At 36.2% G+C, this 26411-nt stretch overlaps 1 protein-coding gene across 1 annotated transcript; it reads left to right on the top strand.

Moving 5' to 3' along the window:
- The first annotated feature begins 1563 nt into the window (after nucleotides 1-1563).
- Nucleotides 1564-25226, top strand: LOC144450039 (centrosomal protein of 70 kDa-like). The gene is made up of 20 exons (XM_078140605.1): nucleotides 1564-1590; nucleotides 3145-3187; nucleotides 3768-3847; nucleotides 12983-13082; nucleotides 13815-13938; nucleotides 15079-15175; nucleotides 15560-15733; nucleotides 16507-16592; nucleotides 16947-17015; nucleotides 17601-17781; nucleotides 18544-18632; nucleotides 18887-18964; nucleotides 19281-19374; nucleotides 19868-19966; nucleotides 20690-20851; nucleotides 21904-22059; nucleotides 22649-22820; nucleotides 23393-23507; nucleotides 23938-24017; nucleotides 24952-25226. The coding sequence occupies exons 1-20, from the start codon at nucleotides 1564-1566 to the stop codon at nucleotides 25011-25013; spliced, it is 2088 nt and encodes a 695-aa protein (XP_077996731.1). The 3' UTR covers nucleotides 25014-25226.
- The last annotated feature ends 1185 nt before the right edge of the window (nucleotides 25227-26411 follow it).

Raw genomic sequence — 26411 nt, 5'->3', positions numbered from 1 at the left:
GTTTCCTCCCAAGATAGCAACTTCTGCTTCCCTTAGTTACAAATGCATCACTACTTGCAACATACTTTTGTTTATGAGTGTGCACCTTGGAGAGATCAAGTGTGCACTGTATGCACATAAATCTTAATTTCCCTGGGGAAGTAGTTACATTAAAATCATGTTTAATGACTTCCATGGCATTTACTTTGCACCGGGGCAATTTTGCATCAAGGGATAACCTCCCAAGCCCCCTGTTCTTTGTTTTAAACACTGCATTGCAGTGAATACATGTGTTGTCTGCCATTTTTTTTTTGACAGGAACAGAAGTATTTTGTCAGGTATGAAAACATGCTTGAAATGGGACTCTGGGAGTTAAAACTAAAAATTGTGAACATTTTAATAATATTAGTTATTTTATATTAATAAATTCTGCATTTATACAGTAGATATTTTGTTATTTCCTGTGCGAGTATTTACTTCATCTGTATTATGGCGAAAGACGATATCCTCGTTCGATCCAATCACCCGAAAACGCGATTTTCAACGTGGTATTTTGGCGAAAAACCGCTGTCGATGTTCTTTTGTTTACAGTGCGTGAAGCTTGTACATCTCGCGAGATCAAATATGGCGGCGTACGTAAGGTGTTGTGATTAAATTTACGGTAGAACTTGATAAGTTCCGATTTCGAGAGTTTTGGTCATCCGCAATGGGGCTTTTGCAGTCAAGATGAGGTAAACAGACTAAATAATCGATTTATTGATAATATTTGACCACTGGGCGATTTTATTCATAGTTACCGGCATTTTTAGTAAGTACGTATTTCACGGCTGGCTCTTCGCAGGACGGAGGGGGAGGGACAATTGTCAGAATCGAGTCCCGAATTCCTCCGTATGCAAGCAGGACTAGGCGCACGCACACACACACACACACACAGAGTGATATAAAATGTATTGTTTGGCTCCCCACTTATAACAATGGCGCATTACAAATTACTTATTGTAAACCTGTGTACATTAGTCATTACACTAATAACTGTTAAACTAATGTATCATGTTGTTTCCGTCTGTGTACATTAGAATCGTTACAAGACAGGAACACATGAAACAGACAATAAAGATATAACCTGTCTACTGTGTTACTACCATCTCTACTGTACTACAAGAGTAGCCGTCAACATCCAACAGGTAGTTAGTTAGTTCAGACTTGATCAGCTGACAAAAAAAAATAAAATAATAATTATGACAACAAGTGATTGCGTAATTTTAGACAATAACAGAGCAGGAGAGAAAGACTTACAAAACGAATCTCCAGCTTGAATGCGGAAATATTTGACGCCGGTGCTATAGCAACCAGTACACGCTGAATAATTCTCGGATCCCAGGGGTCAAAATCTGACCATAAGATCAACTAACGCATGCGTATATTGCAACATCCGGGGTTTTTATTGGGGTAAGTAACGGTCTGTGCAAGATACAGTTTGATTGGTGCGAATCTGCAATGAAAAGAATACGCAAACTTATTGACCAATGAACACGCCTGTTACTGTAAGTGGTCGTTGAACATATCATAACAGACCAGTGCAAAATGGCGTCACCCAGAGCATCTCCTCAGGTAAGACTTTTAATGTTTGAACGAATTATTTACAAAAGTTTTGTTTATGTGTCTCCAGGTTTATACAAATAAGCGGCATCCATCTCACCAAGCTGGCTGTAGATGACAAAATTATTGCCTTACCGTCGTTTCTAACCAAACAACCTCGCTTCGAAAACGGCGGCAGATACAAATCTCGAGTTTCCTGAGTGAGAGTACGTTGTTTACGTTACCGTAGCCATAATCATTAATATTGCATCGACAATTTATACCACACGGCAGATATTGGAGACGTTTGTTAAAACCGTAAAACGGTGCAGATACGTTCAAATTACTATTTACGTCGAAATTCGCTTTTAGTTCAGTCAAAACGACCGACAGGCCGTCCGTTCAATTGTCGTGAACAACATGACACGACATGTCTCATGACATACCTACAGTACAATATGCCTCCGTTGTGATTACGAATGGTGTGGAAGTCAAATGACATACACAATAAGTGTTTCTATTTCGTCATTTTAAATCATATCTTTACCACATTGAAAGTCGAAATTATGAATATCTCTCCCAGTGCTCAAATCCACAATTATTTTCATCATATTCATCTTTCAAATTCAAGTGACAAATACAACGGAAGTCGTGATGTGACATGTTCTTACTTCAAAAACGTCCGATAATAACTGATTAGATTTCAAGCAACTTGACTTTGTGATGTAACTGTCGAAAAGTATGCTTACACACACAAAATATTGTTGTTTTTCTCTTGTTGGTATATTACAGTTAAAACAGGGAGTGTTCATCAGAAGACTGTACATAACAAAAACATATACATAAATAGTTATTAATATTATGGAGCATATTTCTTCACAAATGAAACTTGAACTTATTCAACAAATTCTCTTAAAATCTTATCATATAAAAATATAATAATAATAATAATGTGAATTTATAATGTGCCTTTCCTCCTGATCGCTATCGCTCGTGCATATATTTTGTTCACTGGTCAAAACCTCTTGGTATACCATCCCCAGGGGTGGTTTATTGCTTAATTATATTACCCCTGGCAAGGATCAATGGCAGCATAACGACCCTTTAGGCCTAAAAAATTAATTCATTGTTTCCGGTTACCCGACCCCACCTAGTATTTGACTGCTGACCCTAAACTTTTTTTTACATATTCGAGAAGAAGAAAAATAAAATCGTGAAAATTGTGTGAAGTCTCGCCAGAAATACATTTAGTGGATGTGGAAACTGGCATCAACTTAAAAAGACAATATAAAACTGTTCTTCCAATCTGTAATGGCTGTACATCTAATAGGATAAAATAAACACTCAGACCATTTGGAAAAGAATGGAAAACCTGAACTAGACACTCACAAAGAAAAAAAAATATGTAATAAAATAAAATAAGATTCACCTACCCCACCTATTCTAAAATTGAGCGTGATTAGAACAACACAATTTTTTTTTTATTCGGCCTAACTTGTGACAAAGCACATTTTATTTTTGTCTTATACAAATGTACTTCGTCAACTCCCTGACAATATTCTCTACTTTTTTTATTTCACTTGACAGCCTCACAGAGGTGAAGATATAGATATTGCTGAAGATTCTATCGGTAAGTACATGTACCTGTGGAAAACTTTATTTCTACTTTTGACTTGTTTTCTTGATTTTTTTTCCACTGGAAATCGATATTACTGAAGTATCTGAATGAAATGGGGTATGATGAATGTACCTATCCTAGGCTAGTGTACAAGAGGGGAGGGGAGGAGGGAGTATGGTAAAATTAAAGTGGCCATATGGATGAGGATTTGATATTTATTTCAGATTTTTAATTTATAGAACAGTTTATCATGGCTTCCTACATGAAATATCAATGTGAAAGAAAATAGAACAAGTCTACAAAATAGAACAAGTCTACATGTTTGTAACTCAATAAATTACTGAACTTGTAAAGTCTTTGTTATTGTACGTACAATAACAACTGTTTACACATGGTTTTAGAAATTGTGTGCATCAGTGGCACATTAAATTGGCTTAGAGGGCACACTCACCACATAGTAAGAGATAGGGGAACATAAAGTTTGGTATGTCACTAGAAATTGTGTGTGTCAGTGGCACATCAAATTGGCTTACTGGATACACTGCATATATATTTACTAAGATCAAGTTCAACTTGTATTTTTTTTGTACAGAGAGACTGAATATAGCAGACACTGCCAGAAGTACAGAAACCGGGATACAAGCAGACACACTTATTGCTGGAATGTCTGAGGTAAGATATAAAACACTTGGAATTATTGCAACCTTTGAACACAACTTAACTTTGTTATCACTCTAAGTTAGTCTACAGACTTAAAGGGACAACAATCTAATTGAAATCCGATGTAGTGTATACGGCACAATTTCTTTTTTACTGTCGTTTGTACTTTTGTGAGTGCCCGTTACATACATCTGACACAATACCATAGGTTTTCCTGAGCCTCAATTTGAAAACGTGTTATATGGCAAAACATATGGGTACAGTACTTCAGAGCGCTCTGTTTCAAAAAGAACTCAAGCTCAGAGCGGAGATAACAATGTTATCGTTATTGTTTGGTGGTTCTCTTTTATTTTACCTTTTCACTATCACTTGTCTAAAAACCATCAGTCACTGGCAAAATGTTTTGACTTGTTCAGAGTGCAACCAGTTTTCACACGAAACTCTGAAAAAGATGATTCTTTCGTAAGGAGGGTATGGTGGGTAGTAACTCTACTTTCATGGTCCTCATGGTCTGGGTGAATAGCACTCCTAGTGGCCAACTGCATGTATACATTATCCTTTTGTTTTTATTAAAACATGGCACTACAATAACCTTGTGGTTAGAAGTTCAAACAGAAGTCGTTTATATTAAATAATGGTGATACTTGTTAATTATTTCTACTGTTATGTGTGTTGTGTTATTTATTAAGGTGTCCTAATATGTGGACATAACAAATTATACAGTACATGTAGATAACGTCGGGTAACCGGATCCAAACAATAATTTTTTAGGTCTACAAGAAAACATTGGTATTGAAAATGTTCCTGGCTTCATTATCAGGAACTGAGTAGAGGCAGTTGCTTTACTATGTGAGTTTTATGAGGACCCATTGACTCTCTTAAAAACGTCACATCATTACCCTCAGACTTCTTGTTTTCCATTGATTCCCACCCCTACATTAATAATGGTTGCCCCTATTGACCTTTCAAAAGGTCACGTCAATGCCTGATAAACATCTTGTATTCCATTGATTCCCACCCCTTTTCTTTTTCACCACCCCTACATTATAATAGTTGCCCCCATGGACTTCTCTAAAGGTCACATCAATACCAGTAGACTTCTTGTATTCCATTGATTCCCACTCCTTTCTTTTTTTCACCATCCCTACATTATAATAGTTGCTCCCATAGATGTCTCTAAAGATCACATCAATACAGTGATAGACTTCTTGAAGTTCTTGTATTCCATTGATTCCCTCTCCTTTCCTTTTTTCACTACCCCTACATTATAATAGTTGCCCCCATTGACCTCTCAAAAGGTCATGTCAATTTCAAAAGAGTCTTATTTCCATTAGCGTTTTTGCTAAAGTTGGGGAACCCCGGTAACAGAAAGGGAGAAATGTGGGGAAAAGGGGCATATTTTTCCATAGATTATATCATTGATTTGATGGGGAACCCTGATAAAATGACAAGGGAACTCAGGCAGATTTTACCTGCTTACTGCCCTTAACAAAAACACTGACCATTGATTCTCATACGATCTCTTTCCCTCTCTTACCACCCCTGCACAGAAGTAGTTGCATCTCAAATGATTCTCATCCCATCCCTTTCCCTTTCTAACCACCCCTACACAAAAAAAATAGTTTCACCCAGCAAATATTGGCACAATGACAACAAGAGTTACCCTTATAAAAAAAACTAATTTGCATATTACATTATCGGCTTTTGTATGCAGACTATTGTATAGGTTCCTAGTCATTTAGAATGTTATTGGTTCAGTGTGTGGTTGGCGGCCAGTTTGAATGTAGACTAGTTCTCGTGAATCGCAGGGAGAGAAGACACTGTGTATAGTGTGCATCTGATGAATACAGTTGCTGTACTGAGGAATATACTAGTTATCGACATCACAATTTTTCCGTTGTCAGGAGTGGACTCGTTCAAGTAGGGATACCCACTAATTTCATGTCAGGGATTTTTGTGATTGATTAGGCCTCGGGGCTGTTTATGTTAACCCAGTATTTATCTCTTTATACCTTTGATTTACTATTCAAGCAGCGTAGCATAGTTTAGAACAGTTGGAAGCAGAGAGATATTTGAGAGTGTCTGAAAACTGAACACTGGCTGTAGAACTGTGTTAGGCGATAGAACTACTGGATATATGAGTTTATGTATACCTGTAGAGTCTGAACTGTGGATGTTTGAGACACATCGCCAGGAATAATTATTTAGAGAAGAGATTACTAAAGCAGTCTAGCATAGTTTAAAACAGTTGGAAGCATTGCAGAAAAATATTTCAGGGTCTGAAACGGAACACTGGGTGTAGACCTGTGTTAGCCGATAGAACTACTGGAGTTGTGATGATATGTGTATGCCGAGGCCAACCTGTGGATGTTAAATACATGCAGCTAGGAATAATTATTTAGACAGAGAAGGGACTACTAAACCAGTCACAGAGTAGAACAGTTTGAAGTTAGGACTACTGAAGCGTAGAGAAATAGTTGGAGTCTGAAAAAAACCTGGAAATCTACAGAGCTGTGTCATAGTACTAGAACAGTGTTAGAAGTTAGAACTACTGGAGAAGTGAGGATACATGTAACGTCAGAAGATCTGTGAACTCGTAACACAGTCAGGATTATAATCAAAGTATTCAGACAGACAGAGGAGAGGCTATGTTGTGATAACTGTTGACAGTTAGCTGAAGGGAAGTTCTTCAACGTACTTGCAGATTTTCTCCAAACAGAGTGTCAGCTAGGAATTTCTAGATATCAGGAAAGTGATTATATTGAGGAATAATACACAGGACAGTTGTGAAGTCGTAAAAGTTGTGGCTTAGTGCAACCAGTTCACTGATTGTATCTAGGGACCAAGAGAATTGGTATTGATTAGCAGAACAGGTAGGCAGAAATACGCTGAAAATTTGTGATCATTGTAAATGAACTTAGCAAGGAATTCTTCAACTAATCCAAGACCAGGCGAAATACCGGTTTAAATCCATACAGGAAGATATTTGAAAGTTTAAAACTTGGAATATTGGAAAGGGAGCTAGATTGACTTGTTATCTAGACAGTTACATACAGAAAATACAGTTAATATGACGAGTAAAAATGCTTATGTTATGGTATGGACCAAAGAGAAGTTTCAGGTAGGAATTATTTTTCTGAATTAATATTTGATAGTACATATATATCAACTGCACGTTTTGATATAGTAGTTTGTAGCAGAGAGATTTGCAATACTGTGACGGTGTCATATTTCTTGGACGTCCTGCACTCTTGTGAAACACACTTCATTTTAGCATAGACCAGAGTGGTATTAGGCAATAATACATCCAAAATTCCGGTGTACCCTCTAGTGGTAGTCAAATTTTGTTGTTGTGAGTCAAAATGATAAAACCTGAGATTTCTTGTGAGTCACCACATAGTAAGAGATAGGGGAACACCAAATTTTGGTGCGACACTGGAAATTGTGTGTGTCAGTGGTGTGTCAATTTGGCTTAGAAGTTAGAGGGCACACTCAAATCTGCATATGTTGTGAAACAAAGTGATATGCTGATATAGGAATTTCTTCATGTAAAGTGTGAGGGTGAGTTTTACTAGGCCCCCCCCCCCCCCACCTCCACCCAACTAGCTGGTAATAATGCTTTCATGTAATATGTAAATGAAAGCTAATCCTGTATGGATCATAGCATGGATCTATAATAGATCCATGATCATACAGTAATCTCTATTCACTTGATTGACTACTATGTGTTCTATTGATCAGCGTATTGATTGACTACAAAATATACTTGTCTGGGTATTGATTGGGGTAGTAGTAAATGTTTCAACTTTGTTGTTGTGAGTCAAAATGAGAAGAACTGGCATTTCTTGTGAGTCACCACATAGTAAGAGATAGGGGAACACCAAATTTTGGTGTGTCACTAGAAATTGTGTGTCAGTGGCATGCCAAATTGGCTTAGAGGGCACACTGGTCACCACATAGTAAGAGATAGGGAACACCAAATTTCCGTGCATCACCTAGAAATTGTCTGCGTCAGTGGCGTGTCAAATTGGATTAGAGGGCACACTGACGATAACATCTTATCATGGAAGTATCACCCATCTGCATCTGTTTAAAAATTACTGGCTTTTTTAGTTATCAAACATGCAATATTTTAGTACTACGTGTATTTGTAAACTCTGCGTTGGAACTGTGGACAAATGTCTTGGATGGAGGGAACCTGTCACAAACAGGGAAAGTAAACAAATGAATTGGATTAATAACACTTGGCACAGCATGTTGGAAGTACTGTTCGTCGAGGGTCTAATGTCGGCAGTTGTAACAGATCTAGAGGGGAAATGTGGTAAATTTTTAGTTTCGTATGCAGTCATTTGTTCCACAATGATTGGTAACCCCCCCCCCCCCCCATATACTTCAGGTTTGTTGATTTGGTGTCAAGTAGGTGTGAATGATTCTCTATTGTGATAATCCACAGGGTTCACATTGTTTATATTGGATTAGGAAAACAAGAAAATTTAATTCTGACTCAGGTTAAAGTTTAGGTGTGAAAACCAGTTGTCTGCTGGTAAAGCATTATATTATTACAATAATGAGACCCCTCCTTTGTCTACACTGTACAGGTAAAGTTTCAGGCTGTGAAAGTGTTGGTCCATAGACCCTCCACCCACAAGTCATACAAGTTTTGATCACAATGATGGTTGCTGAAATTGACAGTTTTTTTCTTTTACAATACTGGTGGTGATATACATAATACAAGCTTCAAAATTGATAGTTTTTATCACAATACTGGTGGTTTTATGCACAAGATAAGCTAAAATTGACAGTTTTTGTCACAACACTTCTGATGACATGCATGGGGTTAGATGAAAGGAAAACAAATTAGTTGGTAAATAAAGGGTTGAAAATTAGGAGCAAAGTACACAACGTGGTTGGTCTTAGCTTGGAGTCTGACAGTATTATTACTCCAAGGTCTTAGTCTTGCTGCTAGATCTCTCAGGCTATTCTGCTCCCTGTAAAGGCGAATAAAGGTTGCTAATGCTAGTGAGGGTGATAGCGTGAATGGCACTCTTATATCTATCAGACCTGAGAAAGACTGAGGCCTAGCAGCTGAGCTAGACTACCAGAGTGTTGGGGTTCTACTTCCATGGTCTGAGCATGGAAGTACTAAAATGTAGTGACTAAAATCCTTCATTATACCATGGATCTCTTACTTGAGATAATTGTACATGAACACAATGTACCAGTCTAGTAATTAGTAAAAATTGGTCTGAGAATTAGCTGTAGACTATAAAATTGCAAAATTTTCTAGTCATAGTGAAAATATCTAGGTTTACATGTGGTTAGACTGTCGACAGTCGCGCCTTTTTTTCCCTACGTTTTATCTAAACTGAAATCGTTGTGGCGCTCTGACCCGGCACAATACTACTATAATCACATACTGATATCGAGGGCCTCGATATCAGTATGCGATTATATACTATAGTGGGTAAAATCTACCCATGTTTCTATTTTCGGTAATATAGGTTCCCATTAGATTTAATATGTATGGTGTAATCTTGTCATCTCATTGGTAAATTCTCACAAACATGCAGAAAATGTCTTGTCCATACTTGTATAACTGCAGATTTCAGTGAATTTATCAACAGCTACAGTTGATAAAATGATGTATAATCATAGACTATACATGAAACCTACCATAGTACAACAAACTATTCAAGTCAAAAGAATCAAATACAATAGACTTTCCAACTGTCAGAAAAAAACACAAATAGGGCAACAATAAATGTGTCATTCTTTTATTCTTGTGAACTGTTGTGTACTTAGCTCCTAATTTTCAACCCTTTATTTACCAACTAATTTGTTTTCCTTTCATCTTACCCCATTCACGTCATCAGAAGTGTTGTGCCAAAAATTGTCAATTTTAGCTTGTCTTGTGCATAAAACCACCAGTATTGTAAAAAAAAAAAAAACTCAATTTCAGCAACCGTCATTGTGATCAAAACTTGTGTAACTTGTAATTTCAGGATTACATACATTCAAAAAAAAACTGTATTGTCATAAAAACTTGTTGCATCAAGCAATTGACAAATTTATATTGCAACAAAACTGGTAAATTCCAGTATAATTCATGCATTACGTCACCAGTGTTGTTTTTAAAAAGCTGTCATTTTCAATATGCTTTATTGTAACATTAATCAGTATTGTGATAAGAAATCTATACATTTCAGTACTTTTTATGCATTCAATAAATCTGTATTGTCATAAAAAATGTCAATTTCAGTTCACCCTTTGCCTAAGTTAGTAACACAGTGTGTCATCACAATCTTGATTGTTGTCATTTCCTCAGCCCAGTCATTTTCTCAAGTCATCACATTCAGTTCACCCTTTCCCTGACACAGAGTTATCTCAATCTTAACTCGTCAATCCCAATCATTTACTCCATTTAATTCACCCTTTCCCTAACACAGTGTCATCACCATCTTCACTATAGTATTGTCAATTTCTCAACCCAACCATTTTCTCCATTCATCACATACTCAGAACACTCTTTCCCTGACACACTGTCATTGCAATCAAAACTCTTGTCAATTTCTCTGTTCATAGTATTCAATTCACTGACCCAGTGTCATTGCAATCTTCACTGTTGTCAGTTTCTCAACCCAATAATTTTCTCTCCATTCAGTGTATTTTATAAAGTCTTTTCATCCCTTCTACACCTGTGATCAATAACAAGTCAGTACATGTGTCTCTACTAAAAAATTTAACTGTTTTTTTTTGTCTCTCAGTCATTGATGTGTGTCTATACAGTGTAATTATAGGGTACTTGTAAACAAATATTGAATGTAGACACACTAAATTTACTTTCTGAATTAACTGCCAAGAGTCAGTTCTATTGTGTGCAGAGTTTATTGTTGGACACTTACTATTTTGAAGGGCTTTTGTTAAGAGTTCAAAATGTGTTTGGTTTTATCCCTCCTTTACAATTATGCGATTTCAGTGTTTGGAAATGTTATCGGAGAAAACAAATTTTTTCCCTGTCTTGGTAAAAATGCTTTCCAAAAACTTGTTAAAATGTGGTGTAAAAATTTCAATTTCAAAAAGATCATTTGTACTCGGACACTCTACCATGGTTATAAAACCTAATGCAAATTGAATTGAATGTGATCACAGAAACTGTCAATTTTACCAGTTTTCCTCCTCTCTGTAAGTTGTATTACTAGGGTTGAAGTTCTAAAACCTAATTGCAAAAACATGGGATGTATAGGAAAAAATTTACGTGATTGCGCCTCTCTAGCTCTGTTACCAGGGTTCTAAAACCTTAGTAAAAATACTGAATGTATAGGAAACTGTAAATTTTACCAGATTTCACCCTCTCTGTTACCAGGGTTCTAAAACCTTAGTAAAAACACTGAATGTATAGGAAACTGTAAATTTTACCAGATTTCACCTTCTCTGTTACCAGGGTTCTAAAACCTTAGTAAAAACACTGAATGTATAGGAAACTGTAAATTTTACCAGATTTCACCCTCTCTGTTACCAGGGTTCTAAAACCTTAGTAAAAACACTGAATGTATAGGAAACTGTAAATTTTACCAGATTTCACCCTCTCTGTTACCAGGGTTCTAAAACCTTAGTAAAAACACTGAATGTATAGGAAACTGTAAATTTTACCAGATTTCACCCTCTCTGTTACCAGGGTTCTAAAACCTTAGTAAAAACACTGAATGTATAGGAAACTGTAAATTTTACCAGATTTCACCCTCTCTGTTACCAGGGTTCTAAAACCTTAGTAAAAACACTGAATGTATATAGGAAACTGTTAATTTTATCAGATTTCACCCTCTCTGTTACCAGGGTTTTAAAATCTTAGTAAAAACACTGAATATATAGGAAACTGTAAATTTTACCAGATTTCATCCTCTCTGTTACCAGGGTTCTAAAACCTTAGTAAAAACACTGAATGTATAGGAAAGTGTAAATTTTACCAGATTTCACCCTCTCTGTTACCAGGGTTCTAAAACCTTAGTAAAAACACTGAATGTATAGGAAAGTGTAAATTTTACCAGATTTCACCCTCTCTGTTACCAGGGTTCTAAAACCTTAGTAAAAACACTGAATGTATAGGAAACTGTAAATTTTACCAGATTTCACCCTCTCTGTTACCAGGGTTCTAAAACCTTAGTAAAAACACTGAATGTATAGGAAAGTGTAAATTTTACCAGATTTCACCCTCTCTGTTACCAATACCAGGGTTCTAAAACCTGGGCAACAACACTCAATGTATAGGAAATTGCCATTTTTTTTACGTCATAACATTTTTCATCTAGATTTTCAAATTGACTGTCTTATCCAAAGTTTGAGAATACCATATACAATATTTAACAACACAAGTGATTAAAATTCCATACTGTGACTGTAGTTGGCACAAAGTATTTCTACATTTATTTCTCAAATATTTGTATTCCAGGAGCATTCATCCCCAGTATTATCATAACACAAAGGACATGTCACTACATGTCACACACCCATAATCACCACAATGTCAACCCCAAATCCATTAAACACACTCAAATATTTGTAAAAACATTTTTGAGTAAACTTTAGTATGGCCTTGAATCCATGGGAGTGGGATTAGTGTAGTCTGTAAGGTATGCTGTGACGGGCGCCCTCACACATCAGCCAACCCTGTGTGAGAGGAGGCCAGTGAGGATGAAACGTCACGACATATCTTACAGTCTAGGATTGGTGTGGTACATACAGCAAATACCTTACTTTAGTGTTATGAGTTGTATCATAAACAGTCTATGGTTGTATACATGTATGGTGGCTCCAAGATAGCAATCGACTGCATAGTGCTAATCATTTGTTGACGTGGTACTGCGATGCCCCATGTATGTACGAAGCCCCGAGCTCGCCGTAAGTAGTCAATGAGGGCACACAGTACAAGGATATTGGAGTACAATTATGCAGTAGATATCGGTACATACAAAGCAGCCCTTTCTGCTGGTGACACACCGAGGACTGTGAGAGAGTCTAAACGATGCAGTGTTCAGCATGCATTCTAACATAGTCTATCAAGTTGACAATTGATTCGCATCAATATAAGAAAAATTCATTTTTAACTTTGTACTGTTAGTGTTAAATTTTATTCAATTTTTTTGTCCCTAGTTTGATACTGAGGAATGGAATGAAACAAACAAACTACTACGACAACATGGTCTACCAACTGTTGATTTGTGTGAGCCATCTAAAATCACTGACATTGGAGGTAAGTGTATGCTTTGCTTTGTTCTGCTTTGCATCCAATCGAAAACATCGTATCTATAAGTATTGTATGCCTTGGTTCCTATCCAATCAAAACTTCTGTATCTGTAGGTATTGTATGCCTTTGTTCCTATCCAATCAAAACTTCTGTATCTGTAGGTATTGTATGCCTTGGTTCCTATCCAATCAAAATCATTGTATATGTAGGTATTGTATGCTTTGGTTGCTATCCAATCAAAATCATTGTATCTGTAGGTATTGTATGCCTTTGTTCCTATCCAATCAAAATCATTGTATCTGTAGGTATTGTATGCCTTGGTTCCTATCCAATCAAAATCATTGTATCTGTAGGTATTGTTTGCCTTGGTTCCTATCCAATCAAAACTTCTGTATCTGTAGGTATTGTACATGTATTCTTTGCTTGATATCCAATCAAAACCACTGTATCTGTAACATTGGCAATTTTTCTTTTGTTATAATATTTATCATATTTTTTGATTGGCTGTTCTTTACAAAGAAATCTTAACCTTTTGTTGTTACTTTGTTCCAAGAACACTCAATCCCATATTTGGGTGAAATTGTTAAAAAATCAGGGGTCGCAATTCAACTTTTCCAAAAATAGAAAACCATTCTAGAATCTATTACATGTATCACTTGTTACAAATATTGAAAATGGATTGCCATGGAAACCAGTTGTCATTCTTATATTTTTTCTCACAATGTCTTCTTTCATTAGATGTGGTTGTCATGGAAACCAGGATGGCTAGAATTGTGCGTGAAAACTTGATAAGTTTGATACGTGATAGTGACAGAAGACAGGAAATTATACAGGACCTGATCTCATCTAATAATCAAATCAAGTAAGAAATAAATCTATTTATAGAATTTTTTGCCGAGGGCGACACTATTTAAAAAAATGTTAGATATTATTTGTATGGACTATGGTCGGTTGATTTTTTTTTTTTTTTAAAACAGGAAAAAAATAAGTAACTCGATGTAAATATTGGGCTGGTATAGGCATTAACCCATCCAGTTGATAACACATACTAGTGAGATGTTAGTGTCAGCCTAGTGTTAGCACTGAGCTAGTCTGGTGTTAACATACAGTAGTACTGGTGCAGGCATTAACCCTTCCAGTTGCTAACACATACTGGTGAGGTGTTAGTGTCAGCCTAGTGTTAGCACTGAGCTAGTCTGGTGTTAACATAGGACTGGTACAGAAATTAACCCTTCCAGTTGCTAACACATACTGGTGAGGTGTTAGTGTCAGCCTAGTATTAGCACTGAGCTAGTCTGGTGTTAACATAGGACTGGTACAGACATTTACCCTTCCAGTTGCTAACACATACTGGTGAGGTGTTAGTGCCAGCCTAGTGTTAGCACTGAGCTAGTCTGGTGTTAACATATGACTGGTGTAGACATTAACCCTTCCAGTTGCTAACACATACTAGTGAGATGTTAGTGCCAGCCTAGTGTTAGCACTGAGCTAGTCTGGTGTTAACATATGACTGGTGTAGACATTAACCCTTCCAGTTGCTAACACATACTAGTGAGATGTTAGTGCCAGCCTAGTGTTAGCACTGAGCGAGCCTGGTGGGTGCAGACATTAACCGTTCAGTTGCTAACACATACTGGTGAGATGTTAGTGCCAGCCTAGTGTTAGCACTGAGCTAGTCTGGTGTTAACATATGACTGGTGTAGACATTAACCCTTCCAGTTGCTAACACATACTAGTGAGATGTTAGTGCCAGCCTAGTGTTAGCACTGAGTCTGAGCTAACCTGGTGGATTTCCAGAACACGATTTTTAAACAGTACTTACTTATAAGAAGAAATATTCTATTTACAAACTAAAACTGTCTTCCCTAAAGCACAGTAGAAAGGGTAACGAAATCAACATGACAGATGTTGGCAATATCATTCCCACAATTCCAGTACTACTGGAACAATCTCAGTGATGATACACAACTTATTTATAACTCATTTATCTGACATCCCATAGGATTGATTTAGAGAAAGCTGCCATCAATGCAAGAAGGGCAAATGATGATAAGAAGGACTTAGAAATATTATTAGACAGTGCCAAGGATAAAATACAGGTATGTGTCTAAAATTAGTTTTGTTCATGTTTTTTCTACACTTCTGTTTCTACCGGTAATAATATTTTCCTTCATTTCAGGAGAAAAATAATGTTTTCAGAAATCTTGTAACTCAAATCTAGTCAGAACAACATGTGGGAGTACAAGAATGATACTTTCAAATTTCGTCTATTTATCACTGAGGTTACCAATTAAGAGCGCCACCAGTGGCAGCATTTGAGATGCTTTTGTTTTCCCTTTGAAATACAGTGATGTCCTGATGTAGGCCTTGGGTCCTGTCTCATTGCTGATTAAATCATATTAATATACTTATTGCTTTGTACCTAATAAGAGCGCCCTCATTGGCAGTCAGTGTAAGATACTTTTGTTTTTCCTTCAAAATAGGAATTAGAGGATTCTCACCTGGCACAAGTTCGTCACCATGACAACACAGCAGAGAGACTCCGCCTATCTAGGGACTGTACAGATGTGAGATGTAGACATTTGGAAGAAAAATGTGATAAACAAGAAGATGAAGTGAATAGACTTAAGAAAAAACTAAGGATGCTAGTAGAAGCTGTAAGTTTTTGTACACTGAGAGGGGTCATATGAATGAAGACTGAGTAGTTATTTTGGATTTTAATTTATAAAACAATTTTTCCATAGCTTCCCACTTGAAAAATCAATGTAAAAAAAACATATACCAAGTCCTTGTTTGTGACTCAATAAATTGCAAAAGATTGAGAAATGTGTAAATCTTTGTTTATGTACAATAACAAACTTTTCATACATTTTTTATCATTTTGCAATGTATTGAGTTACAAACACAGACTTTGTCAATGCTGTTTTACATTGATTTTTCAAGTAGGAAGCCATGATAAAATTGTTTTGTAAATTAAAAATCTAAAATAATTACCCAATCCTCATCCATATAGCCACTTTAAAATATGTTATTTTAGGAGGGGTTGGGTGCAAAGGGGAGGGTTAAAGAGAGTAAATGAAATATGGAGGGGTGGGGCACAAAGGGGGGTTAAAGAGAGCAAAATAAATGAGGGTTGGGGTACAACGGGGAGGGTTAGAGAGCAAAGGAAATAAGGAGGGGTGGGGCACAATGGGAGGGTTAAAGAGAGCAAAGGAAATAAGGAGGGGTGGGGCACAAAGGTGAGGGTTAAAGAGAGCAAAGGAAATAAGGAGGGGTGGGGCACAAAGGTGAGGGTTAGAGCAACAGAAGAAATATTGGAGGTAAAAATTGTATGGTAAGTAGGAGGTTTAAAGTTTTACTAAATGCATTTTTGTATCCCATTCATACTGGCTACAAAATGATGAATTTTTGTATGTTGTTTTCAAAACAGGAGGAAGCTCGTATTGAACGTCAAACTGAAGTATTTCAACAATACAGAAGTCGTTCTGCACGTCCACATAGTACTTCAGATCAAAGGTAAGTTTTCTTTGTTTAATTTATAGCAATATTGTTGGTTTTTATATAACACTTTCCAAATCTGTGTTCAAAGGACTTCACAATTATTATTATTACCCCAGGTTTTCGATTTGTATTGATTTACAATAATAACTCAAGTCCAAATGTTTATTTTCAAACAACTTTCCTGTAAAAGCACTGTACAATTGCTACTTGTTGCATAGACCAATAATGGCACAAGCCTTCTCTACTTCTTGGACTTCTAGGGGATGATATATATGTATGCCATGCCTACCTCTATAAGAAGTTAGGAATTATTCACGACAAATAACTTTGCTCATTGTAAATAAAATTATATCGGAATCTAATTTTCAGATTACTTGATATCATTGATGCATATGAAGGTCAGGTTGGTAAATTACAGGAAGAACTCAGGTTTTACAGGTGAGCTCTCTGTCTGTCTCTCTCTCTCTCTCTCTCTCTCTATCTCTCTCTCTCGCTTTCTCTCTCTCTATCTCTCTCTCTCTCTCTCTCTCTCTTGCTCTCTCTCTCTCTCTCTCTCTGCCTCTCTCTCTCTCTCTCTCCATCCATCTCTCTCTCTCTCTCTCTCTCCATCCATCTCTCTCTCTCTCTCTCTCTCTCTCTCTGCTCTCTCTCTCTCTCTCTCTCTCTCTCTCTCTCTCTCTCTCTCTCTCTCTCTCTCTCTCTCTCTCTCTCTCTCTCTCTCTCTCTCTCTCTCTCTCTCTCTCTCTCTCTCTCTCTCTTTCTCTCTCCTTCCTTCCCCCGAATCTCACTATCTCTTAATTTGTTAATTTAAGAAGTATTTCTGAATCAGTGCATTGTCTCAATTGCATATTAGTATCCAAGGAGAACCAACCCTGATTATTTGATGAAATCATATGTTGGAAACCACTACTCTATAAAATCCTGTAGAGAACCCTGATTGCTTTGCGAAGCCAAATGGATGAACCACTACTTTATAACAGCCTGGGTGAAATATATTTTACCATATTTTGTTTTTCTTTCAAGACATGAAGCCAGGATGTACAGGGATGCCAACATTGGTAAAAGATCTGACAGAGTAGATTCTAAGTCACCGTTACCTGATGATTCATTGACGTTTGATAACAGAGGATTATCACTAGCTGGACATACTGGGAGATGGTCTGTGGATACAGACACTTCAACTAACTATAAAGCTTTGATAAAGGTAAGAAATTATTCATTGACAATTAAAGTGGCCATATACATGAGGATTGGGTATTTATTTTGGAATTTTAAATAAGTTTATCATGGCTTTCTACTTGAAAAAATCAATGTAAAACAAAATTGACTAAGTCTACATGTTTGTAACTCAATACATTACAAAAATGCTAAAAAAGTTTGTTGTATGTACAATAACAAACATTTTATACATTTATTAATCTTTTGCAATTTATTGAGTTATAAACAAGGACTTGGTCTATGTTTTTTTATGCTGATTTTTCAAGTAAGAAGCCATGATAAAATTGTTTTATAGATTAAAAATCCAAAATAGATAACCAATCCTCATTGGCCACTTTAATAACAGGTTTATCATTAACTGGACATACTGGTACGCAGTAGATGGTCGATAGATACAGACAGTTCTATTAATTATAAGACATTCTCATGGCAGTCTAAGAGTTTGAGACAAGAAGTGTGGGATCTATAACAGTTTGGTTGGGTCACAAGAAGTGAAGAAATAAACAGGGCTGTAGATGCAAAACAATAGTGTCAATCTGGTCAAATCATGTCATTTTTCAGCAGAAACAAGTCTGACTAACATACTTTGCGAGTTATCAAATTTTTATATTCAGCTTCTGTAAAAGTTGTTGTCTACAGTTGTAACCTGTGTCTGAAAATTGCCAAATCCCTCGACAGTGATAATACTTTTCAACGCAAAATTCTACGCAGATTTTGATGAATTTATATTTTCTGCTTATATTTTCAGTCTTACCAGGGACAGCTGAAAGAACAAAGAGATGAAATGAAAGACTTAGAGAATCAAGTTGAGACATTGAAACTTGAGTTAGAATCAAGGTAAGTAATAATTTGCTTAGTAACACTATTGTTCTCAACAACATCGTACATGGCACAGCGAAAGCTTGACCAATATCACGTTTGAAAACTACGGTTGCTTGGCATATTTGCATAACTCGCAAGATCTGATACGAGACGTAAAATCCCTTATTTAGGGTGTGGTCATATGAAACTTGTTCTCTTTCAGAACAAAATTGAAAGATCTGAGGCATATTCAGCACAGAGCTATAATTTAGAATCTTGTTCTCTTTCAGACCACAATTGAAAGATCTCAGGCATGTACAGCACAGAGCTAAGAAGTTGGAGAGAATACTTGTGAAAAACAATATCAGGTGAGCCATAGGATTAGTATTGTACAAGTCAACCCAGATGTAGAAATGGGAAACGTGGTAGGATATTGTTGGTGTAAATGGGAATTAATATTGTATGTCAACCCAGATTTTAGTAAGTTTTCTCTCCCTTAAACTATCATTGTTGAATCACTCCCTCCCCAAAATATTTAGATAAAGTTGGATAGCCATTGAGTATATTGGAAATCTAGTATTCGAGTCTTTCCTCCATTACTTTTGAATTACTCCCTCCCCAAAATACTTAGATAAACGTGAATATATTTTTCAAATAACAAGTACATACATGTCATATTTACAGAGTTGGTGAAGACAGTAACAAGAAAGATTCTCATGGAACTAGCATTAAAGACATTAAGCACATGCCTATCAATGTCTGCAGACAATACTTAAAGGTAAGTGTACAAATCATTTACAGTGCCCCCTCTAGTGGTAGCCAAAATTTGTTGTTGTGAGTCAAAATGATAAAAACTGGCACGTATTGTGAGTCACCACATAGTAAGACTAAGAGATAGGGGAATACCAAATTTTGGTGTGTCACTAGAAATTGCGTGTGTCAGTGGTGCATCAAATTGGCTTAGAGGACACCACATAGTAAGAGATAGAGGAACATAAATTTTGGTGCGTCACTAGAAATTGTGTGCATCAGTGGTGCATCAAATTGGCTTAGAGGACACACTCACCACATAGTAAGAGATACGGGAACACCAGATTTTGGTGTGGTACTAGAAATTGTGTGCATCAGTGGTGCGTCCAATTGGCTTAGAAGGCACACTGTACAGAGTGGGAAAGTGCTATATAAAAAAACAGCTTTACATTATTATTATAATTAATGCCTTCATCCTGAAAATAATCATGTTTTTTTTTTCCTTTTATCCACTTTGACAGGAGATTTGTTCTGAATTGAATGTGTCTGATGTTAATGATATTATTTATCAACTCAGACAACCAACTAAAGAAACCGAGGCTCTACTTCACTTAGAAAAGGTTAGTCAAAGAAGTGATTTAGAATATAACTACCACTAGGGTTCCTGGTTTTGTATCATATGGGAAGTTGGTTTGATCAATGGGTGGTTGGTTGTGTAGATGGATGGATTGATGGTGGGTTTTGTGCCAGGGTGGATGAATGGATGGGTTGTTGGTTGTGTGGATTGATTGATTGATGGATCGTTGGTTAGTTTTGTGCCATGGTGTGTTGGCGGATGGGTTGTTAGTTTGATGGATGGTTGTTTGTGTGTGTGTGTGTGTGTGTGTGGATGGTTATTTGGTTTTGTGCCAGGGTGTGTGGTTGTTGTTTTTTTGTCAGTTTGGTGGATGGATGGATGGTTAAGTGTGGATTGATGGTTGGTTGGTTGGTTTTGGGCCAGGGTGTGTGGTTGTTTGTTTTGTTGGTTTGGTGGATGGATGGTAATTGGTAGTGTGATGGATAAATGGTGTGTTTGGTTTGGTTGGTTGATGTTATGTTGGTTGGTTGGTTGGTGATATTGGTGGATAGTTTGTTTGTTGGTGAATAGATAGTTAGTTAGTTCAATTGATTCATTCGGTCTGTTGGATGGCTGACTAGTTGATGGGTGATTGGTTTGTCAGTCAGATGGTTGGTAACGAGGTTCGACAGATGGGTGGGGCATAAAATTATAAATGTGTTTTACCTTCTTACTGCTCCTAAAATAATACTTCTCATACATTGTCTGTGTCCATTTAACCTAATAGTTGTTAAGAGAAGTGATCGCAATCGTTGACGACCCAGATGCACCTCAGCTTCCATCAACTCAACATAAACTAAGAAAGAAACACGCAGTATGGTGTGATAAAACAACTCATCATGTGGTACCAACTCTACAATACTGGTTACAGCAAATGATTGAAATACAGGTATGTCACCATTCATTCTCACAACCAGCGTTATTATTTCGACCACTACATTTCGAAACCAGTGGGAGGCTCATTAAGAACGTTGCCGTAAAACAGGCCGCGGTTTGCGACGATGGTATGTCATCATTCTCGCAAACCAGCGTTATTATTTCTACCACTACACTTCGAAACCAGTGGGAGGCTCATTAAGAACGTTGCCATAAAACAGGCCGTGGTTTGCGACGATGGTATGTCATCATTCTCGCAAACCAGCGTTATTATTTCGACCACTACATTTCGAAATAAGTACTCTGGCATCTTACAGCTGTTATCTTACGTATACGTAATACATATTCATAAGCAATGACATCATGATGATGATGGACGCTCGTTAAAATGTTGCCGTAAAACAGGCCGTGGTTTGCGACAATGGTATGTCATCTAATTATTAATTTCATTAAAGTGGTCACATGGATGAGAATTGAGTACTTATTTTGGATTTTGGATTTATAAAACTGTTTTATCATGGCTTCCTATTTGTAAAATCAATGTGAAACAACATTGACTAAGTCTGTGTTTGGAACTCAATTCAGTGCAAAAAACTCAAAAGTGTGTAAAACGTTTGTAAGTGTACGTACAATAACAAAGATTTCACATATTAAGTAATCTTCTGCAATTTATTAGGTCTTCCAACACCCGTATCCTAAAGATACTATTTGTCACTAAGAAGATCTGCGAGCATTCCTTTTCTTACACGGCTCCTTCATTTGGAACCGTGTTCCCACAGTCTTCGTCATTCTCACTCTAAGTCTTCCTTCCACTCTGACCTTAAAATTTACCTATTTCAATCTTAACTCTCACTCACTTACACATCTCTCTACATCCTTCCATGTTTTCAATTATTTCTCTGTATCCTCTCATTTTGTTAGCAGTTCTGTGTCTGCATCTGGAGCTCTTCGGAGAACAGGTGCATTATAAATTCGCTTTATTGTTATTATCATTTGATGAAAAGAAAAATGTGACATTACAAGTGCAGGTTTCATACATTGATGTAATCATTGTACTATTTACAGAGTCTTAAGGGTTCTCTCAACAATTTGGCTACCAGTTTGTTGCCATGGTCACCACCAGTCTTTCCAGACCCCTCATTGGACAAGCCCACCTCAGTTAGTGAAATAAGAGCAGCAGTAGACTCCCTAGCTGTGCAACAAGTTCATATTGACAGAAAGGTTAGTATTAGTAGTTCCCTCTGATATCACAGTGAATACAAATCAACATCACTGATGGCTGGGATGATACAAGGAAAGTTTTAAATATAAATCTGTTTGTGTTCATAGTAAAATAAAATGTATCATTGTATATGTTTATGTAGTATTGAACACATATTGCCTTGCCTATATTCGGGCTATAGCACCCGTTTATTACACCCGAGGGACTGTGAGTTACCAGAATCACATTCTATTAAATAGCATGTGATTCTGGTAACTCACAGTCACAAGGGGGTAATGAACGGGTGCTATAGCCCGTATATAGGCCAAGCTATATGTGTTTTATAATATACCTCATGCTGTAAACTCGCAATGGTAGACGACATCGTCAGAAGCTGTCATTTTGAACTCGCGGTGGTCACGTGACCATCTATAATAGTTGATGGAACTATTCCCCTAGGGAAATAGTCATTCTATTTTCCTATCACGTGACTGATTCTAGCGAATCATTGCACAGCATTATCACTAGGTATATTATAACAGTGTCTATTATGTTAGGTGTACTAGAACATTTTTCCAACTAATGTCATACTTTTGTATTATTTGATAGGTTTCATCTAAGACTGTACCAACCCATCAGCTTCAAAGTATTGTAGCTCATTTTCAGAAACTGTTTGATGTACAAACATTGGAAGGTGTATACCCACGTATGAATGACATCTATACCAAGCTAGGAGAGGTATACAATGTATTGCATACACTTAGAGATCTGCTGGGACTAGGTCAGTATTCAGATCACTATGGAAATTGATGTGTGTGTGTGTGTGTGTGTGTTTGTGTGTGTATGTGCACGTGTGTGTATGTGTGTGTGCTTGCGTGCATACATGCATGTATGTATTGTATAATTATGTATATCTATCTAAATATGTATGTGTGTGTGTGTGTGTGTGCATGCATGCCTAGTTGTGATATAAGAAATGATTGCATGAGCATGAGATGTATTGCATACACTTGAGATCAGCTTGGACTAGGTCAGTATTCTGATGACTATGAAAATTGACATGCATGCGTGTGTCCGTACATATGTGTATTCATGCAATCATGCAAGCATCCATGCATGTATGTATTGTATATATGTATCTATCTATCTAGCTATCTATCTATCTATCTATCTATCTATCTATCTATTTTGTGTTTGTGTGAGTGCCTGGTTGTGATATAGCAAATAATTGCATGAACATGAGGGCGCTGTCACCCAATGCATTATAATGTAGACCAAAGGGATGTGACACTGGGTAGATGATAAACACAGACTGTGACATTATTAACTGATATAATTTTCTATCATCTCTAGATGAGAGTGCTAAGTCTACGGCTATAGTGAATGCAGTAGGTGAACTGTGTAGTGTACATAATAGTACCACAGCACAGCAACTCAAACAACTACTTGAAGTGGAACACTTAGAAAGGTACAGTAAGCATTAGTTAATTACAACAATGTTCTACCAACTGTATCTCTTAGTCTGTCTCAAGCTGTGCTAAAACTACCTACAAGCAGCAAGTTTCTCTATTATCACAGTAAAATCTTTTATTTCCTGATGTTTAATTGTAAACAAATTGTTGATAAGATGGCTAGTTAGTGACTACACAGATACTATGACACATATACACTCTCTCACTTCACTCAGACTAATAAACGAACAACTCAACATTTGATATTAAATTAGCAACTTTAACACAATACAACCCTGCAACTTTGTTTATTATACCAGATTAGATATCCCACAGTGTCCCTATCCTGAAGACTCTACTTAAAACTCCACTGGTGAAATGTACACTAATTGAACATTAGGGAGTGAAAGATTACATCCATTCCATTTTTCTATTCTTTATACACAGTGCCATCAGTAGACTGAAGCAGTATGAAGAATTCTTTCCTGCCTTTGAATCTATGGTTGCCCAGTTGACAGAGATGTTAGGTAAGTACTTCATGAGTAGTTTATCTTGTATTGTTTATGCCAGAAAAGTATGTCATTGATTGAAATTAAACCTGATACAACTCATGAAAAAACACCAGTGCGTTTTCTTGTTTGTGGTTAACAGGAATGAGGCTAGTTTCATGCAAAGATATAAAAATTTGATTAGTGTTGGTAACTTACCAAAGTATAAACTCTACATGAGTCCCAGATCCAATAACTCTGTTTACTGATAGAATGCTACACATTGTAACGATTTATGATAACTGATTGATTGTTTTTGTACCCTAGTAGTGTTTATATGTGTTTATGTTATGTATCGTGTTTTCTTGTATTTTTGTTTATCATCTCGCTAGAGTGGGCACTTTGTCCCCATCAGATGTTGATTATAAATAAATCAAATAAATAAAAATAAATAAATAAATATCAAGTCTCACTGTTAGTGTTACATTATAGTAGTAGTAGTATTTTATTTAATATTGTGAACTGCAACTTTAATGAGTTGCCCAGCCCTATGGACTTATAAGTCACCATTACATCTTAATAAGTACAGTAATTATAACTTCCATTGTCAATGATATAAAAAAAACTAATAAAAGCGTCTCTTGAACCTACACTATTGTTTTTTGTATCAGTTGCATTGTTCTTACCTAATTTCGTCAGTGTATGAAGTCTTCCCTCAGCTCACTTCATTCAATATGATGTTTCTGCTTATGGAATATAGGTAATGAGTGGTTATATATATGTAGGTAGACCAAAAATTGTTCTGGTTAAAGACAGATAGTGCACAAAAATATGATTTAGATTTGACATGGAGTCAGAAGGACCTAGTGCCAAAAATACGTTTTTGCTGTTTTTTCTCTCAAAATAGAGTTTTTGGTCCTTATGGCACTAACCCTTTCATATATATAACAGATCGTTTATAATTTGTTTTCAGGTATTGACAGAATGGAGAGAATTGTTCCTGCAGTGAGAACATTGAAATTATTGGTTGGCTAAGACTTGTCAGTAAAATAGAGAAAATTGTTCCGTGATGTTAATTAAACTACAAAACAAAAACATGAAATTTCTAGACTGAAATAAACTAACAAGTCTTTATTTAATTGACCAGTAATGACTGTCAAATGACAATCACCCGTCAGTATTATTTGGAAAAAGATTGTACACATTTGAGATTGAATTCTTATCAACAAAACATCTATCAAAACTTAAAACAGGTCAAAGTTCATGCTAAATCCTATGCAAAAGTGAAAAGAAAATGGAGGTTGACTATGTTGTTTCTATGGAAACAGACTTCACATTTTTTCCACAATGCTATTCAAATTTTGAGATTAAATTTGTTGTCAACAGAACATCTTTCAAAACTTAACAAACTTTGTTAAAGTTTGTGGTAAATCCTATGCAAGAGCAAAAAAGAAAATGGATGTTGACTGTCTTGTTTCCATGGAAATATACTTGTTTTCCACAATGCTACTTGACTGTTGAGGTTAATTTTCTAATCAGCAAAACATCTTTCAAAATTTAAAACATGTCAAAGTTCGTGCTCAATCCTATGCACAAGTGAAATCCTATACAAGAGTGAAAAGAAAATGGATGTCAATCATCTTGTTTCTATGGAAACAGACTTCATATTTTCCCACAATGCCAAGCAGAAATTGGCAGCCATTTTAAAATAAAGTGGAAAGTTCTAAGTTGTTCCTACATTTCTTATGTTTTCAGTGATTCTTTTTTTCTTCAAACTTAATACTTATTTTAAAATCAATATATTTGTTGATTGATCCCTGAATCTGTATATATTTTAAAATTCACTCAAAAAATTTATTTTTGAATCAAAATCAATTTAAAAATTGATGTTATTACATATAATGTACTTAGAAATAAAAAAAAATTGTTTATGTTCTAAAATTTGTTGTTTTAGGATCAAATGAATTGGTAAATTTTATTTATTTTTGTCTCTAGTTGGTACATTTTGTTAGTCAGAAGATATTTATGTTATACATTTTTATATTTTTTTCCGAAATTTATTTTTAAGATCAATTAATATCATTGACAGAAGCAATGGGGAATTTGCAATCCGGACTGAGCATGCTCAGAGGCAAAGGACTATGGGATTATCTGTAATTATCGTAATACCTAATCTGGAGTTATCAATAGAATAAACCTCCTACAATGGTCAGGGTAACCATGACTACATTATTTGTGGTTACAAACAATGTAACAAATTTTGTTTACGATACTGATTGATTCATATTTATCATATTTCCCATGATGCAACATTCATGATATTCAACATGGCGGGTTTGCAAGTTCCCTATTAGTCCAATTTTAGACTGTTACTTATGTTATGATAGTTTTTATAAAAACGTTACATAACATCGTCTGATTCGCACACCCATA

The sequence above is a fragment of the Glandiceps talaboti genome, chromosome 19, assembly GCF_964340395.1.
Source record: "Glandiceps talaboti chromosome 19, keGlaTala1.1, whole genome shotgun sequence".
NCBI classification, from domain to species: domain Eukaryota; kingdom Metazoa; phylum Hemichordata; class Enteropneusta; family Spengelidae; genus Glandiceps; species Glandiceps talaboti.
This window is presented reverse-complemented; position numbering and strand designations above follow the sequence as displayed.